At 44.0% G+C, this 19,979-nt stretch overlaps 1 protein-coding gene across 1 annotated transcript in view; it reads right to left on the bottom strand.

The window, feature by feature from the left end:
* SLC7A11 (solute carrier family 7 member 11) overlaps window positions 1-19,979 on the bottom strand; it is a 205,363-nt gene that overhangs the window by 53,345 nt on the left and 132,039 nt on the right. Inside the window, exons 7-8 of the mRNA XM_030191730.1 lie at window positions 9,391-9,514; window positions 3,337-3,440 (exon numbers count right to left, since the gene is read on the bottom strand). Coding sequence (XP_030047590.1) covers window positions 3,337-3,440; window positions 9,391-9,514 — 228 coding nt within the window. The remainder of the gene's footprint in view (window positions 1-3,336; window positions 3,441-9,390; window positions 9,515-19,979) is intronic.

The raw sequence follows: 19,979 nt of genomic DNA, 5'->3' as shown, positions 1-19,979 counted from the left end.
GCATTTTGAGCACGTGCTAACCGTGTAGACGCCCATAGGAATATTATAGGCATGTACACGTTAATCGCGAGCTAAAAACGCTAGCGTGTCTCTAGTGCAGGGCCCTTAAAATGGGAACGTGACAAATCTGAACTCGTTTATTCCAACAGATAACAGAATTATTTTAAACAAATTTGGCAGTCACTGCTGCTTTAACGGAAATGCAGGAACAGAAGGAAACACTTTTTTTTTTTATATACCAAAATGTTTTTAGCTGTGGCAGGCATAAAACTGATAAGCGTGTGTTATAACCCTGACTTGTCTATTCTGATATTAAAATATGTTCTTGCAAGCTGTTGCAACAAGATCAAATAACATGAACCAAACCGCACGTGAGAGGCCTGGTCTTGTCTGAACTACGAATGAGGGGAAGTTGCACCCACAAAGAAAGGAAAAGGAGATTTATATATGCATTTTAAAGGAGACAACGTTTTAAATTCCTCCAACCTATAATTTATACAACCTCGTTGCTGCTGCATATTGCGGCAGCTTTCTTCAAAGACTTAGTGGAATTAGAAAAGGTGCAGGGAAGGCGATGAAAATGATAAAGGGGATGGGACGACTTCCCTATGAGGAAAAGCTAAAGCGGCTGGGGCTCTTCAGCTTGGAGAAAAGGCGGCTGAGGGGAGATATGATAGAGGTCTATAAAATAATGAGTGGAGCTGAATGGGTAGATGTGAAGCGTCTATTCACGCTATCCAAAAATACTAGGACTAGGGGGCATGCGATGAAGCTACAATGTAGTAAATTTAAAATGAATCGGAGAAAATGTTTCTTCACTCAACGTGTAATTAAGCTCTGGAATTCGTTGCCAGAGAATGTGGTAAAGGCGGTTAGCTTAGCGGAGTTTAAAAAAGGTTTGGACGGCTTCCTGAAGGAAAAGTCCATAGACCGTTATTAAATGGACTTGGGGAAAATCCACTATTTCTGGGATAAGCAGTATAGAATGTTTTATACTTTTTTTGGGATCTTGCCAGGTATTTGTGATCTGGATTGGCCACTGTTGGAAACAGGTTGCCGGGCTTGATGGACCTTTGGTCTTTCCCAGTATGGCAATACTTATGTACTTATGTAGGCGTTCAGTCAATTAAGTAACTCGATTGGCTGAATTCATCTGCCTCTTTTTTTTTTAATAGCCGTAAATGAGTCAGCTATTAATATTAGTTGTGGCTGCTATTCCCGCGCTCTGTCAGGAAGGATGTTTTAGTCTGAATGTGCCAGACTTCAGGGGTTGACCCATCTGAGATAACCATTGGGGACTATGGCTCTCCCGCAGCATCTTGCGCCTGGCTGTCTAAATTCAGTTTGCGGAACGTTTGACCGCTGGGCTGCAGATTTTCATTTTGCTAAGTTTTGTTTTATGTGCATTAAAAGAAAATGAAACTCAACAAGCCAATAAAATAACTAATCCAACGAAAGTTTACCCTCTGCATACCCCTTCTGACCAGGTGTGCCTAGCATTCCGTGCCTAAATCTAAGCGTATTCCAGAACAACGCGCGTAACTTAACAATGCTGATTGGCTCGTTAAGCCAGTTAACAGCACTTAAACAATAATGTGCACTAATTGGCAACAATTAGAATTTACACGAATAACTCGCTATGCATATTCTGTAACGCTGAATGCCTAAATTCTAATGCATGGAACCAAAAAGGGATGGGGAAATGGGCATTTCATAGGCGTTCCCAAATGTTCACGCATTGTTATCGAATATGGCCCAGTTCGTGTAAATCTATATTGTGCATATATCTTATAGGATACGCTTAGGCGAAAATGATTTCCTTGTGGAATTTCCAGGCGGGATATATAGAATCTCCCCCGGTATTTATATTTTCCTGCTGCTCAGTATTCAAAGTGATTTAAGTGGGCATGAGGGGTTTACATATTATATAAGAACATAACAGTAGCCATACTGGGTCAGACCAATGGTACATTTAGCCCAGTATCCTGTTTCCGACAGTGGCCAAGCCAGGTCACAAGTACCTGGCAGAAACCCAAATTGTGGGAACACTCCATACTACAAATCCCAGGGCAAACAGTTGCTTCCCATGTCTGTCTCAATAGCAGACTATGGACTTTTCCTCCAGGAATTTGTCCAAAACTTTTTTAAACCCAGATACGCCAACCGCTGTTACCACCTCCTCTGGAAAGAGTTCCAGAGCTTAACTATTCATTGAGTGAAAAATATTTCCTCCTATTTGTTTTTAAAGTATTTCTATGTAATTTCCTCGAGTGTCCCCTAGTCTTTGTACTTTTGGAACAAGTAAAAAATTGATTTACTTCTACACCTTAATCATATCTCCCCTCATCTGTCTCTTTTCCAAGCTGAAGAGCCCTAATCCCTTCAGCCTTTCCTCATACCAGAGGAGTTCCATCCTGTTTATCATTTGGTTGTACTATATACAGGTACTTATTTTATACCTGGGGTAATGGAAGGTGGTCCAGTGGGGATTGTGGGGGCAGGAGCGAACCCCACTTGCTTCTGCTTCTAGCGGCAGCATTTTCAAAATGGCTTCCTCAACCTTATCATGACAGCCTCGCAGTACTACCGTAATACCGTGAGACGCCATTTTGAAGATCCTGCCAATACGGGTGGGAGGCAGCGGCGTTCGCTCCTGTCCCAACCACCCGCACTGCATCTCCATGGATAGAAAGTAGACCTGGGAGGGACGTTTTGAGGAAGAGGTTTGTCAATGTCGTGTCCTGGGAGGTGGCTATTGGAAAGAGGGGTCTCGGAGGGGGAGGAGAAAAATTTAAAATTATGCGGATCGTGGCTGAATATTGGCTGGGACCTCCATAAACTTTGGCAGCTAGCAGCGAGTACATTAGCCCCAGATATTCAGTGCCCATGACCACATGTCCCGTCACTGAATATCCAGGCTAACGTAGCCGGTGATGGTCAGGGTTTGAAAAATAAAGGTTAATGCAAATAAAGTTCATGAATGATTATTATTGAGAATATGTTAAAATCTAGACCTAGCCAAGGGCCCTGTTTACTAAGGCGTGTTAGCATTTTTAACACGCCTACAATCAGTACACACGTTAACCGTGTAGGTGCCTATAGGGATATTGTAGATGTGTACACAGTTAACGCATGTACATGGTTAACGCGCAATAAAAATGTTAATGCGCCTATAACGTGGTTTTGTAAACAGGGCCCCAAGTGTCCTGAGAACCGAGTTTGGGAAACTCGGTTGGATTGCTGACAGACAGAACTAAGTTCATGTCACTTTGTGTCACTTGCCCTATGAAACACTACTTTCATCCCTTCCCACATGACAAGAATGCATCAACTCACCTGGAGACTGCGAAGACACCGCCATTCATAGATCCAAAGCAAGAAAGTGCAACGAATATTGGCACAGCCAATGAGAACTTTCCCATCAATCGCTCTGCAAAGGTCTTGGAAAAAGAAGGAACATTACTAGATCGGTCATGGAACTAAGCAATACTTCAACTCAAAGGGCCCGATGCTCAAAACCTAATGCCGGTGTCTCGGACACAAATGCAGAGATGAATGCTGTACCTGTATGCTGTATTTCTGTCCGAGATTTCTTTGTAATCCCTTTCTGAGTGACCATTGAGTGGAAGTTTAATCCCCTGACGACTAAATCTAGGAATATGTATTGAATGACAGATTCCTAGATCCCTGATGCAGGGCCTGTAAGGCCGAAACACGAGTCGTGTCGGGTCATCCTCATTGTTTTAAAAGAACTTTTTAATAAACAAATTTCTGAACGCCATCTGCGAGAGGTTCCATTGCTCTCCTTTTTCCTGCTTGGCGCTTTGTCTTACATAGCGTGCATTTTACAGGTAGGCGTAAATGTAGGACTCACATTTAGGTGTATAACTGATACAACACTGTGTTACACGCATAGGCGCCGACTCCATGGGTGCTGTGGGGGCTCAAGCACCCCCAATATTTTATGCACCGGAAGTTCCCTTCCAGCCCAGACAGAATTTTAAAAATCCCTCCCTCCCTCCGAGTTCCAGGACCGTCTGTCCGTCCGTCCCTCCCTTCCTCCATTCGAGTTTAGGGCCCGCCCTCCCTCCGTCCATCCGTCATCCGTCCGTCCGAATTTTAAAAGCCCTCTTCTTACCTCATCAGTGAAAAGTGTGCATTGCAGGCTCGGCGCTTCAGCCTTCCCTTCTGTCTCTCAGCTCTCGAGACAGAAGGGAAGGCTGAAGCGCCGAGTCTGCAGTGCACGCTTTTCACTGATGAGGTAAGAAGAGGGCTTTTAAAATTTGGACGGACGGACGGACGGAGGGAGGGAGGGGGGTGCCTTGGAACTCGGAGGAAGTGGGGGGGCCTTGGAACTCGGAGGGAGGGAGAAGGGGGCCTGGAACGCGGAGGGAGGGGGGCCTGGAACGCGGAGGGAGAGGGGACGAGAGAGGGAGAGGAGAGGGGGCGGGTGGGGAATGCACCACCTGTAAAAAAAAAAATTTCAGCACCCCCAATCATCTTGAAAAGTTGGCTCCTATGGTTACACGCATATCTCCAGCATTCAGGTGCGAATAATTATACTAACTCTATGGCTGGTATAAGTGTTTGGACCTAAATTATACACATAACCCCCCAATATTCAGTGTTATTTAACCGTCCAGAACGGCTGCTGACCAGTTAAATAGCACTTAACCTTCTATCTGCCGATATTCAGTGGGAGATAACCGGCTATCCCCTGCTGAATATCCCCAGTTAAGCAACTAGCAGATAGCCAGTTATATACCCTGATATAACCAACTACCCGATGAGTTTTAAAGATGGAAGAGTAGCCTAGTGGTTAGTGCAGTGGACCTCCATCCTGAGGTTCAATTCCCACTGCAGCTCCTTGTGACTCTGGGCAAATCACTTAACCCTCCATTGCTCCAGGTACAAATAAGTACATCAAGTGTTGTTCCCTTTCAACCATATTTGGCCATATGAAAACCTGGGATATTTTTGGCGCTAACTCTGAATATCGACTTAGCCGGTTATCTTTAAAGCGGCCCAAAATACACCAGATATTCAATGCCGATCACTGGAAACAGCTCAGCATTGAATATCTGGGCTCAGATCCGACTGCAGGAGTTAGCCGGTCTGACTCCCGCGGTCTGAATAACGGCCCCAATATTTTTTTGTTATGCTAATATTCTGTAATGGAAAGTACTCACCTAGAATAGATTATTTATAAGTGTGCACTTATAGAATTACCTCCTTTAGACCTAACCCCTTTGAACGGACTCCGCCCTGAAACGCCCCCAAAATAGCCAGTTTTGCTTTGAGCGCTAACCGGTCATTGTCAGCAGTATTAACCGGTTAAGAGCTGCTGAATATGACCAGTTAACCCGAACAGCTGATTTAATCACCAAGGAGCCATTTCTGGCCGTTTAAATCGCTTTAGATATCGACCCCCCCCCCTCCCCCACTAGATTTCTAAGTAGGAGACACGGGCTGTTTCAGAAGAACTATATTTTATAAGTAGTGGTTGTACATTTCCATTTCACCAACTGTTGCTCAGGTGCACATTTTATATAGCAAGAAATGACACTGTGTTAATCGCACTGTTTTCTATGGAAATGCCAACAGCCTTCTGCAGCATATGCCACCAAGCTTCCCGCCTCTCCTTTCCTGCTGGGGCTAGAAATATGGTTGGAGTGGAGAGAGAACTTCACGCTATGCAGATGCCTCAGAACATGATCTGCTTGTGGCCCCGGGCTGGAGTGCATCACGCCGAGGGTTTACGTACTGAAACACAGTGACACTAATGCAGAGAGAAAGCATTTCACGTGCAGTATTGCCACACTGGGGCAGACCAAAGGTCCATCAAGCCCAGTATCCTGTTTCCAACAGTGGCCAATCCAGGTCACAAGTACCTGACAGAAAAACAAAGAATAGCAACATTCCATGTAGAACCCCAAAGAATAGCAAGATTCTAGAATTCTAAAGAATAACAAGATTCCATGCAGAATTTCAAAGTGTAGCAACGTTCAATGTAGAACCCCAAGGAGTAGCTAGATTCCATTCAGAATCCCAAGTGCATAAGTATTGCCATACTGGGACAAACCGAAGGTCCATCAAGCCCAGCATCCTGTTTCCAACAGTGGCCAATCCAGGTCACAAGTACCTGGCAAGATCCCAAAACAGTACAATACAGTTTATGCTGTTTATCCCAGAAATAAGCAGTGGATTTGCCCAAGAAAATTTAATAATGGTCTATGGACTTTTCCTTTAGGAAGTCGTCCGGCCTTTACCACATTCTCTGGCAACGAATTCCAGAGTTTAATTACACGTTGAGTGAAGAAACATTTTCTCCAATTTTTTTTGTTACATTTGTACCCCGCGCTTTCCCACTCATGGCAGGCTCAATGAGGCTTACATGGGGCAATGGAGGGTTAAGTGACTTGCCCAGAGTCACAAGGAGCTGCCTGTGCCGGGAATAAAACTCAGTTCCTCAGGACCAAAGTCCACCACCCTAACCACTAGGCCACTCCTCCACTACTTTGAAGCTTTATCGCATGCCCCCTAGTCCTAGTATTTTTGGAAAGAGTAAACAAACGATTCACGTCTCCCCATTCCACTCCATTCATTATTTTATAGACCTCTATCATGTCTCCCCTTAGCTGTCTCTTCTCCAAGCTGAAGAGCCCTAGATGCTTCAGCCTTTCCTCATAGGGAAGTCATCCCATCCCGTTTATCATTTTTATCGCCCTTCTCTGTACCTTTTCTAATTCCACTATATCTTTTTTGAGAATAGGATGTTTTGAGTACACCCAGCCAAGTCAGGGTTTTTCAGGATATTCCCATTGAATTCATTGGGGATATCCTGAAAATCCCGGCTGGCTGGGTGTGGCCCAAGGACTGGGTTGAAAACCTCTGCTAGAACACCAACACTAGCGTTAATGTGCATTAAACATTTGCACTCAATAAGGCAAAACTGGATATTAGTCCGCAATAATGTTAATGGACACTTAAATGAACCATGTGACATGTTAAGCAGCTTATGAATATTTCATTAAGGTCTGTCTAAATCATTGGATCCTTGACGCACATCCAGTCAGTTGGGTTATCCACAATGAATATGTATGAGATAGATTTCCATGTGCTGCCTCTTTTGTATGCAAATCTATTTCATGTTTATTGATTGTGGATAGCATGAAAACTTGACTGGCTGGGTATGGCTGAAGACTGGATTGAGAACCACTGGTCTATGTTCATATCAGCCCTCTCCTAAAGTCACTTCATTGGCTCCCTATCCGTTTCCGTATACAATTCAAGCTCCTCTTATTGACCTATAAGTGCATTCACTCTGCAGCCCCTCACTACCTCTCCACCCTCATCTCTCCCTACACTCCTTCCCAGGAACTCCGTTCACTAGGCAAATCTCTCCCAATTGCACCCTTCTCCTCCATTGCTAACTCCAGACTCCGTTCCTTTTATCTTGCTGCACCTTATGCCTGGAATAAACTTCCTGAGCTGCTACGTCAAGCTCCAACTCTAGCCGCCTTCAAATCTGGACTAAAGGCCTACCTGTTTGATGTTGCTTTTGACTCCTAACTTTTCACTTGTTCGTAACCTTTATCTTGTCTTCCTCTCTTCAATAGTCCCTTATCCCTATGTGTCCTATCTGTCTGTCCTACCCTTAATTGTCCTGTCTGTCTGTCCTGATTTAGATTGTAAGCTCTCGAGTAGGGACTGTTTCTTCTTCATGTTCAATTGTAAAGCGCTGCGTACGACTGGTAGCACTATAGAAATGATTTGTAGTAGTAGTAAATGGCATTTGGTGCTCATATGGATTTTGGGGCTCTCAGGACAAGAGGAGTCATGCTTTCTGGTTCCCCATCATCATTTTAGCAACTTCAGGTGGAGTAAGTGAAGGTGGGAGCAACTGTCAGGAGAAGTAAGAATGGCGTCCCCTGGCTTTTTACTCAAGATAAGAGGGGTGGGGTACTTCTAAGGAAAAGCAGCCTCTGGGTCAGGAGTAGAGGATTGCCTAGTGGTAAAAGCAGATGGCTGAGAAGTTCAAATCCCATTTATCCCACCAACACTCCTTGCAAGCTTGGGCAGGTCACTTCACCCTCCATTGCCTTAGGCACAAACATAAGACCCTAATGGTTAGGGTGGTGGACTTTGGTCCTGGGGAACTGAGGAATTGAGTTTGATTCCCACTTCAGGCAAAGGCAGCTCCTTGTGACTCTGGGCAAGTCACTTAACCCTCCATTGCCCCAGGTACAAATAAGTACCTGTATATAATATGTAAGCCGCATTGAGCCTGCCATGAGTGGGAAAGCGCAGGGTACAAATGTAACAAAAATAAAATAGATACTATTGGAGATTCTACATGGAACGTTGCTACTATTGGAGATTCTGTTGCTACTATTGAGATTCTGTTGCTACTATTGGAGATTCTACATGGAATGTTGCTACTATTGGAGATTCTACATGGAATGTTGCTATTCCACTAGCAACATTCCATGTAGAAGGCTGCGCAGGCTTCTGTTTCTGTGAGTCTGACGTCCTGCACGTACGTGCAGGACGTCAGACTCACAGAAGCAGAAGCCTGTGCGGCCACATTGGTGATCTGCAAGGGCCGGTGGTGGACTTTGGTCCTGGGGAACTGAGGAACTGAGTTCGATTCCCGGCACAGGCAGCTCCTTGTGACTCTGGGCAAGTCACTCAACCTTCCATTGCCCCATGTAAGCCGCATTGAGCCTGCCAAGAGTGGGAAAGCGCGGGGTACAAATGTAACAAAATAAATAAATAAATTTGCCATAAAGGTGGGATTTTTTTTTTACCACAAAGCAGATCATTATTATGCAAAATGACTAACACAACTTGTATTTAGCTTTCAAGTTGTGTTCATTCTTTAACGTTAACAACACTTCAGGAAGCAGCGTTAGGTTTCTCCTGGGGAATTGGTCCTCTCACATGTGAGACAATGCTTCCGGGGATGCTCCAAAAGCGGTTGCTTATGTGAAGGTGTAAAAAAATTGCCTACCTAACTCGTGATCCATGTGAAAGTACTCGCTAGCACCTACTGGGAATCTTTTTGGAGGGTAGTCGAGGGTAGGAGCAATCACTGGTCTCTCCTGCTTCGGTGGCCTCCTCTGTAAAATTGGTAGCCTCAGATATGTAGTAGTAATAGGTACTGTGAGACTGTCACTAGGGGGTCTGAGTTCTACCCCCAACCCATCAGGGAGATCCCCAGTAGGTACTCCGGCGAACAGGGATGTAGAGGTAGCCCAAAGGATGATATTAAAAATATATGTAATTGTAGTTTTTAAAAATATTTAATTAAGTCAGAAAGACTATTCATTTGATAGAACTGTAACTCCTGAGACATACTAGCTGATGACACACTGCTTCCTTACTTACCACAGCCACAGCCTTGGAGAGGACCAATTCTTCGGCACTTATGGCTGTAAAATAAGCCACGTTTGTCAACACGTAGCCTACTGTGACAATGACCATCGATATACAGATCGCAAGAGGGATATTTCTGAAATGCAAAAAGTAACATTGTATTACTAATATAATACCCTTTATAGAATTGCGCTAAGCGAGTTACATTTTCAGTTCTGATGTTTAGGCGCTACTTAAAGAATTTGGCCCATAACTTATAAAATACTCTACATTACACACCTATGTCCAGAATTTAAGTGCAAGAATTTACACCAGCTCTATGGCTGGCCTAAGTGCTCATTCCCAACGGCATGCGTTGCGCATATACCCAGTTACACTAGGAGTCTATAAAGAAACGTAGTCCCTTCACAGAACAGGCTCCTATTGGACACCCTCTTGAAGTCACTTAATGAAACTGACCCCTTCAAGTGCATCAATACACTTTAGTCTTTTAGCCCTTTGGTCTTCAAGCCAAGTTAATTTGCATTTTTGGGGAAGGGACAATGTTTCCTCTACTGAGTGGCCTGGTGTGTGCAAATTTCTTTTTTTTTTTTTTTTTGTGAACAACTTGTTTTTAAAAACAATAATTTTTGAGTGCCAGTATTATTATTATTATTATTATTTATTACACTTGTACCCCGCGCTTTCCCACATACAGCAGGTTCAATGCGGCTTACATGGTAAAGAAAAAAAAACCATTGCAAAGTCCTGTAAGGAGAATGTTACAAACTACAATAACATAATAATAATAATGAAGAATAATAATGAAGAATATATGGGTTGGATATGGGAAGGTAAACAAGGAAAGATAGACGAATGGAGAGGAGATTGTGAGAGGGATGGAATAGGAAGATGGGGAAGAAACGATTAGAGTATAAGGGCATTAGGAGATAAGGTTAAAGGTATAATCGGTGTCAGAGGCAGTGTCATTGTCAGAGTAGGAGTTATATAAGTGGGCTGATAGGATTAAGTAGGGTCGTCAGGGTAAGCTTGCTTGAAGAGAAGTGTCTTCAACATTTTCCTAAAGGGTACATAGTCAATAATTGTTCAGATGGATCTTGGTACATAAGTACATAAGTAATGCCACACTGGGAAAAGACCAAGGGTCCATCGAGCCCAGCATCCTGTCCACGACAGCAGCCAATCTAGGCCAAGGGCACCTGGCAAGCTTCCCAAACGTACAAACATTCTATACGTGTTATTCCCAGAATTGTGGATTTTTCCCAAGTCCATTTAGTAGCGGTTTATGGACTTGTCCTTTAGGAAACTGTCTAACCCCCTTTTAAACTCTGCCAAGCTAACCGCCTTCACCACTGTAGTTTCATCGCATGCCCCCTAGTCCTAGTATTTTTGGAAAGCGTGAACAGACACTTCACATCCACCTGTTCCACTCCACTCATTATTTTATATACCTCTATCATGTCTCCCCTCAGCCGTCTCTTCTCCAAGCTGAAAAGCCCTAGCCTCCTTAGTCTTTCTTCATAGGGAAGTCGTCTCATCCACGCTATCATTTTAGTCGCCCTTCGCTGCACCGTTTTCAATTCCATTATATCTTTCTTGAGATGCGGCGACCAGAATTGAACACAATACTCAAGGTGCGGTCGCACTATAGAGCGATATAATGGCATTATAACATCCTCACACCTGTTTTCCATACCTTTCCTAATAATACCCAACATTCTATTCGCTTTCCTAGCCGCAGCAGCACACTGAGCAAAAGGTTTCAGTGTGTTATCGACGACGACACCCAGATCCCTTTCTTGGTCCGTAACTCCTAACGTGGAACCTTGCATGACGTATCTATAATTCGGGTTCTTTTTTCCCACATGCATCACCTTGCACTTGCTCACATTAAACGTCATCTGCCATTTAGCCGCCCAGTCTCCCAGTCTCGCAAGGTCCTCTTGTAATTTTTCACAATCCTGTCGCGAGTTAACGACTTTGAATAACTTTGTGTCATCAGCAAAATGCTGGCTGCCCAGGAAGGAGAAATTGGATGCATAGTAGGTTTTGTATTTAATTCTTTTGCAGTTGGGAAGATGTAAATTAAGCAAAGCAAATACTAGCAAAGCATTTCTGTATATAGCACAAAAAATAAAACATTTTTGTGAGCAACCATGGAAAATTGTATGAGCGATGCTCCTAAAATGTATGAGCTCCACTTACAGGGAACATTGGAGGGGGAGGGGGTCATCTTAAAAACCTGCAGATGTGCTGGTGTAGCCTCAGAACTGGATTGAATTCCACAGGGTGTTCCAGCTCTGGTCATCGAGGATTACAGATAATTCTGGTTTTCAGGATACCCAAAATGTATATTTATGGAACAACAAATCGGAGAAAATATTTCTTCACCCAACGTATAATTAAACTCTGGAATTCGTTGCCGGAGAACGTGGTGAAGGCGATTAGCTTGGCAGAGTTTAAAAAGGGGTTAGACGGTTTCCTAAAGGACAAGTCTATAAACCACTACTAAATGGACTTGGGAAACATCCACAATTCCAGGAATAACATGTATAGAATGCTTGTACGTTTGGGAAGCTTGCCAGGTGCCCTTGGCCTGGATTGGCCTCTGTCGTGGACAGGATGCTGGGCTCGATGGACCCTTGGTCTTTTCCCAGTGTGGCATTACTTATGTACTTATGTCCTCTACTTGGCTCACCTTTATTACATAGAGCAGTGATTTAACCTATTGTGATGTCATAGTGGCTCATTCCACCAATAAGAGCCAACCTCATTAGTGATGTCACAATGGCTTGATTGTATAGAATGTTTGTACGTTTGGGAAGCTTGCCAGGTGCCCTTGGCCTGGATTGGCCGCTGTCGTGGACAGGATGCTGGGCTCGATGGACCCTTGGTCTTTTCCCAGTGTGGCATTGCTTATGTACTTATTTCTATATGTGCAGCTCCCGTATTTTCATTCCTCCTGTTCCTGACCTTCAAGGGCCACAGTTGCAAAGTCAAGCTTTGTGCATCATCGGGCACTGTCGCATCAGGCATTTTGGGCAATTCTGCTAGCAGTAAAATGAAAAGCGGCTACCTTCTCATACTGATACTGAGGACTCTGTCTCATGCTTTTCAGGTTTAGCTGGGCTACATTCTGCAGATGCAAAATAGATAAAGCCCAATTTCTACACTGTATTGAACTGTAGCTGACGGTATAAACAGTAGCGATGAACTGCGGTAATAAACTGATGTACTGACCTTTCTGGCTTTCAGCTTTAGAAGGGCAAAAGGAGGACTTTAACCTTTTCTAAAATGAACCCTATAAAATGAAAAAGCTCAGGACGTTTAAGGCTGCTTTTATGACATTTAAAATGCCTGGGTAATGCTGCTACCCTTTTCCAAGCCTATTCCAAGCTACCTTGCTGCTTCTGGATGAAAAAGAATATAATAGCGGAACACTTTCGCATTAACGTGTTTTTGTTTCTAATGTTTGGTCTTTAAGGGGAAGGAGGCAACTTCCTACAGCACTTACAGTATATGTTACAGCCCAGAGTAGGTAAATACTAAAGCATTCAGCAAGGCCAGGAAGAGCTCTCTGGGGCTACTTGCTTGACAGTTCCTAGTGCAAAAATGGAGAAAATCAGAACAGCAGTCTGTCTGGCCCTCTGAATAATCACTGGCTTTGCCACTGTGACTGATTGATCCTTTGGAAAAGAAAAATCCCATGGTAGAGCGAGACATAAGTACATAAGTATTGCCACACTGGGACAGACCAAAGGTCCATCAAGCCCAGTATCCTGTTTCCAACAGTGGCCAATCCAGGTCACAAATACCTGGTAAGATCCCGAAAAAGTTCAACATATTTTATGCTGCTTATCCCAGAAATAGCAGTCAATTTTCCACAAATCAATCTAATAATCGTCTATGGACGTTTCCTTTAGGAAGCCGTCCAGACCTTTTTTAAACCCTGCTAAGGTAACCACCTTTACCATAGTAACATAGTAACATAGTAGATGACGGCAGAAAAAGACCTGCACGGTCCATCCAGTCTGCCCAACAAGATAACTCATATTTGCTACTTTTTTGTGTATACCCTACTTTGATTTGTACCTGTGCTCTTCAGGGCACAGACCGTATAAGTCTGCCCAGCACTATCCCCACCTCCCAACCACCGGCTCTGGCACAGACCGTATAAGTCTGCCCAGCACTATCCTCACCTCCCAACCACCAGCCCTACCTCCCAACCACCGGCTCTGGCACAGACCGTACAAGTCTGCCCAGCACTATCCCCGCCTCCCAACCACCAGTCCCGCTTCCCACCACCGGCTCTGGCACAGACCGTATAAGTCTGCCCAGCACTATCCCCACCTCCCACCAGCCCCGCCTCCCGATCTTGACTAAGCTCCTGAGGATCCATTCCTTCGGCACAGGATTCCTTTATGCTCATCCCACGCATTTTGAATTCCGTTACCGTTTTCATTTCCACCCTATTCCCTGGCAACGAATTCCAGAGTTTAATTACAAAAATGAAAAACAAAAAGCCTTTCTGAGTTACAGTGGATTTCTCCTGCTGTGCCTCAGTACATTTTGCTGAGCAGTCCTAACCTCTGCTGAGAGCAGAACGCTTTTGATCCTCTGCAGGTAACACACGGACTTATGCCATGTACAAGTCAAGGACTCGTGGTGTTGTGGGTGGGAGAGGGTCAGTGGTCATAGGGGGTGTAAGGGGGGTTATGCCTTGATCCTTCCAGTGGTCATTTAGTCATTTAGGGTATCTTTTGGTCACTTAGTTGTGCGTGAAAGAGGTCTAGCCAAATATGTCTCAATTTTGGCCCTAGAGGTTTTCATTTTGTTCCACTATTGCCCAAAACACCCCCCACCAAAAACAAACAGCCCCTTCAAATTTGGAGAAACAGTAGAGCAAAATCAGGATGTCGAAAATTGCAACTTGGACGTTTTTGAGAGAAAAACGTCCTTCTGTCACCTTCTGACATTATTTGGCCTTTTTGTTTTATGAGAGTAAAAAAAACTGGTGAATTAAACAAGATTAACAACACAACTGAAATATGAAACATGAAAGCAATGTAGAGACATCTAAGTTTCTGTTCTAGGTGGATAGCAGAGACCACCTGTGGCTTTACTAAAACATTGTACTTAGACTTATGAATACTCCAGCAGTTTCCGGAAGGAAGGGAGGGTTTTCCTTACAAGTAATGTAATGGAAGGAAGAGACCTCGTTTCAAGGGAAACTGGGATTGGTATAAATCCCAACCCTGTTTTGAATGCTTTGGCTCTGATTCCTTGTCCAATGCTCAGGTTCAGCAAGGGAATTAAGATCATTAGGCTAGCCCAGCCATTGTGCCAGTAGGAAAGAAATGGTGACCAGTTACAGGATTGCTGGGCTTTCCGCACTTGCTCGAAGGTGTGAGCTGGAAAAAGGAAGCCAGAACGACACTGTCAAACAGAAGAAGAGAGGTGCTGAGCAGTTGGAGAAACAAGGGAACAATGGGTGCTGAGAAAACACAGAAGAGGTCCCTGGGAGATGCAAAAGAAAAGCCAAATAGTGAACCCATATCTGGGTTTAAGTCAACCCTGAAGGAAACATGAAGAAAAAGAGGAATCACTTGGGAGCTAGAGAGTCCTAGGAGAACTGATTGATTGTGTTTGCCGGCTATTGTGGACTATAAGAATAAATTGTATTGTATTATTTATGTTCTCTGCTTTACTGTGGTTGTCATTTTGTCCTTTTTGCTTACATCTATTTTTCAGTAAAACCTTTTGGTTCAAAATCCTGAGTTCTTGAGTGCCAGTGGAGAGTCGAGAATGTGGATTGGTTTTCCAATGGCCTCCCAGGGATATTGCTCCTGACCTGGACCCACCATCAAATTAGAACCCCCTCCCCCTTTTTCTGGGACTATATCCAGGCTGGTTACAAGGAAAGCGCCATATTGCTAAGTGGAAACAGGCCAGATAATAGGGGAACAAGAGGGCAGATCCAATGTGAAGAAAAACGGACATCATGTGAAGAGGCACAGGGACAGACTGCAGAGCGACCAAAGAGATAATGGTTGGGGAAGAGAAATAGACGAGTTGAAGGGAGGCAAAACGAACATACAGTGGTGGAAATAAGTATTTGATCCCTTGCTGATTTTGTAAGTTTGCCCACTGACAAAGACATGAGCAGCCCATAATTGAAGGGTAGGTTATTGGTAACAGTGAGAGATAGCACATCACAAATTAAATCCGGAAAATCACATTGTGGAAAGTATATGAATTTATTTGCATTCTGCAGAGGGAAATAAGTATTTGATCCCTCTGGCAAACAAGACCTAATACTTGGTGGCAAAACCCTTGTTGGCAAGCACAGCGGTCAGACGTCTTCTGTAGTTGATGATGAGGTTTGCACACATGTCAGGAGGAATTTTGGTCCACTCCTCTTTGCAGATCATCTCTAAATCATTAAGAGTTCTGGGCTGTCGCTTGGCAACTCGCAGCTTCAGCTCCCTCCATAAGTTTTCAATGGGATTAAGGTCTGGTGACTGGCTAGGCCACTCCATGACCCTAATGTGCTTCTTCCTGAGCCACTCCTTTGTTGCCTTGGCTGTATGTTTTGGGTCATTGTCGTGCTGGAAGACCCAGCCACGACCCATTTTTAAGGCCCTGGCGGAGGGAAGGAGGTTGTCACTCAGAATTGTACGGTACATGGCCCCATCCATTCTCCCATTGATGCGGTGAAGTAGTCCTGTGCCCTTAGCAGAGAAACACCCCCAAAACATAACATTTCCACCTCCATGCTTGACAGTGGGGACGGTGTTCTTTGGGTCATAGGCAGCATTTCTCTTCCTCCAAACACGGCGAGTTGAGTTCATGCCAAAGAGCTCAATTTTTGTCTCATCTGACCACAGCACCTTCTCCCAATCACTCTCGGCATCATCCAGGTGTTCACTGGCAAACTTCAGACGGGCCGTCACATGTGCCTTCCGGAGCAGGGGGACCTTGCGGGCACTGCAGGATTGCAATCCGTTATGTCGTAATGTGTTACCAATGGTTTTCGTGGTGACAGTGGTCCCAGCTGCCTTGAGATCATTGACAAGTTCCCCCCTTGTAGTTGTAGGCTGATTTCTAACCTTCCTCATGATCAAGGATACCCCACGAGGTGAGATTTTGCGTGGAGCCCCAGATCTTTGTCGATTGACAGTCATTTTGTACTTCTTCCATTTTCTTACTATGGCACCAACAGTTGTCTCCTTCTCGCCCAGCGTCTTACTGATGGTTTTGTAGCCCATTCCAGCCTTGTGCAGGTGTATGACCTTGTCCCTGACATCCTTAGACAGCTCCTTGCTCTTGGCCATTTTGTAGAGGTTAGAGTCTGACTGATTCACTGAGTAAGACGCTGGGCGAGAAGGAGACAACTGTTGGTGCCATAGTAAGAAAATGGAAGAAGTACAAAATGACTGTCAATCGACAAAGATCTGGGGCTCCACGCAAAATCTCACCTCGTGGGGTATCCTTGATCATGAGGAAGGTTAGAAATCAGCCTACAACTACAAGGGGGGAACTTGTCAATGATCTCAAGGCAGCTGGGACCACTGTCACCACGAAAACCATTGGTAACACATTACGACATAACGGATTGCAATCCTGCAGTGCCCGCAAGGTCCCCCTGCTCCGGAAGGCACATGTGACGGCCCGTCTGAAGTTTGCCAGTGAACACCTGGATGATGCCGAGAGTGATTGGGAGAAGGTGCTGTGGTCAGATGAGACAAAAATTGAGCTCTTTGGCATGAACTCAACTCGCCGTGTTTGGAGGAAGAGAAATGCTGCCTATGACCCAAAGAACACCGTCCCCACTGTCAAGCATGGAGGTGGAAATGTTATGTTTTGGGGGTGTTTCTCTGCTAAGGGCACAGGACTACTTCACCGCATCAATGGGAGAATGGATGGGGCCATGTACCGTACAATTCTGAGTGACAACCTCCTTCCCTCCGCCAGGGCCTTAAAAATGGGTCGTGGCTGGGTCTTCCAGCACGACAATGACCCAAAACATACAGCCAAGGCAACAAAGGAGTGGCTCAGGAAGAAGCACATTAGGGTCATGGAGTGGCCTAGCCAGTCACCAGACCTTAATCCCATTGAAAACTTATGGAGGGAGCTGAAGCTGCGAGTTGCCAAGCGACAGCCCAGAACTCTTAATGATTTAGAGATGATCTGCAAAGAGGAGTGGACCAAAATTCCTCCTGACATGTGTGCAAACCTCATCATCAACTACAGAAGACGTCTGACCGCTGTGCTTGCCAACAAGGGTTTTGCCACCAAGTATTAGGTCTTGTTTGCCAGAGGGATTAAATACTTATTTCCCTCTGCAGAATGCAAATAAATTCATATACTTTCCACAATGTGATTTTCCGGATTTAATTTGTGATGTGCTATCTCTCACTGTTACCAATAACCTACCCTTCAATTATGGGCTGCTCATGTCTTTGTCAGTGGGCAAACTTACAAAATCAGCAAGGGATCAAATACTTATTTCCACCACTGTATATCTGGAACACATGATACTGCTAATGGTGAAAATGGACAGTTTTGGATGTTGCTGACTGATATCATCAATGGTTATTCAAGATTTATCACTAACGTTACAATGGTTTGTTGGAAAAAAGGACAGAACTATTTTACAAGTTGGTGATTCAATGAGTCTGATTTGAAGCAAGGCTGAATCTTGTGGGAGACTCTGGAGCAGTGGGTTGACACATGACTAAAGAGCTTTGATCACACATTGATGTAAAAGATTGCCAGATATATGCTATTTGAATGTGTATTGAAAGAGTATTGTGGAGAATTGTTTGGTTTTAAATGTATTGGTGTATGGATTGGTTAATAACTATGGGTTAAGGGAATGGATTTTATTTTAGGAAAATTGTATTGATCTATTAATAAAGAAATATATTTTAAAATGTTAAACAGTTACTAGTGAATAATGTGTAATATAATGTGTAACTAATTATAGAGTTGAGACCTAGATTGTAATTGTGATATTAGTAATTGAGAGTTAGCCCTATGAAAGATGTGCTATACCACCGGGCGAAATCAATCATGTTGCCTTAAAATTGGTGGTTTTTTCTGAGGGTACTCTCTTAACAAAAATATTAAAAGTATTGCGAAGAATTATTGTGAACATTGGAGCATAAGCATTTGTTAAGTGCTTCACTTGGGTGTGCTGTTAGCCTATTACACATTGCGTGGATCTTTGGTTGTTGTATTTAGTAGACATCTGTTCTACCAGCATATCATACATTATTTTTTTCCTTTCATGATAATTGATTCCAAGAGAATTCCAAGAAAAGAGTTTAAAATCTAACCAGACATGTATGGTCAGCACCATCGTGAAAGGACTATTGCACATGTGTAAACTTTGGAATTCATTGCCAGAGAATGTGGTAAAGGCAGTTAGCTTAGCAGGGTTTAAAAAAGGTTTGAATGGCTTCCTAAAGGAAAAGTCCATAGACCATTATTAAAATTACTTGGGGAAAATCCACTGCTATATTGAACTTTTGGGGAATCTTGCCAGGTATTTGTGACCTGCACTGGCCACTGCTGGAAACAGGACGCTGGGCTCAACGGACCTTTGGTCTGTCCCAGTGTGGCAATATTTATGTACTTCTGCCAGCTTTTTCCCAGGTAACACTGGCACTGTGATCCCTGACTTGCCTTGTGATGAAAAACAAACACATCCCGAAGATTACAAGAAAAGCAAAGAGCCAACAGTGGAAGAGATGGCATGGGATTTTCACAGAGAAACTAGTACAGAGAAAAGCCGTAAAACTCATCAAATGCAGCTCAAATCATCCTAACTGGATTATAAAACTCTAGATTGGGGGGTGGGGGGTGGGGTGCTCTTGCCTTGCCTGCCTCGCCATACGCTCTGCAAACATCCCAAAGGGGATGGATATCAATAAATAAAAGAAAGAAACAGCAGGAGGAAGGAGGTTGCCAAAAATCTCAAAATAAAGAGAAAAAGCAAACGAAAATACAGCACGTATTTTAATCCTCAAGGTTCTCGTATGAATTATGAATTATTATCTCTGAGCACCTGATTTATGAACAGGATAACACTGCCCAAAGCCAAAATCATTTTTAATAAAAAATAAGCAGCTTCCTGCAGTAGTTCATTGTCAGATTTAATATCAAACTATGAAACCCTGTGATGTTCATAAATAACATGGTCTACTGGGATGCCTTAAACCACAGCTGCTCAGCTCCGGCTCTCAAGGGCCACAACCAGGTCTGGTTTTGATGGTAAACAAACAGCTCTCAGACCAAGTGCAAGCAAACCCATCTGACAAACATTCATTTTGGACCTCTTAAAATCCAGGGCTTATTTAGGACTGTTGAAGATAGGACTTCAGAAGGGTCTGCCTGGCACACATACAGACTGCAAACTCACTGACGAGTTATTTCCAGCTTGGGTATACGTCCTCCTAGAACGTGACGGCAGATAAGCCCTGGAAGCTGCGTTCAAAATACCCGATTTCGCCCCTAATGCAATGTCTTTCTTCTGCTGTCTGTGCGGTTCATCTTAGGTACTGATGCAATGAGCAGCACCATCCTTTAACATAACA

This window comes from Microcaecilia unicolor, chromosome 2 (assembly GCF_901765095.1).
Source record: "Microcaecilia unicolor chromosome 2, aMicUni1.1, whole genome shotgun sequence".
Taxonomy (NCBI): Eukaryota; Metazoa; Chordata; class Amphibia; order Gymnophiona; family Siphonopidae; genus Microcaecilia; species Microcaecilia unicolor.
The sequence above is the reverse complement of the archived record's forward strand: the minus strand, read 5'-3'. Positions and strand labels throughout refer to the sequence as shown.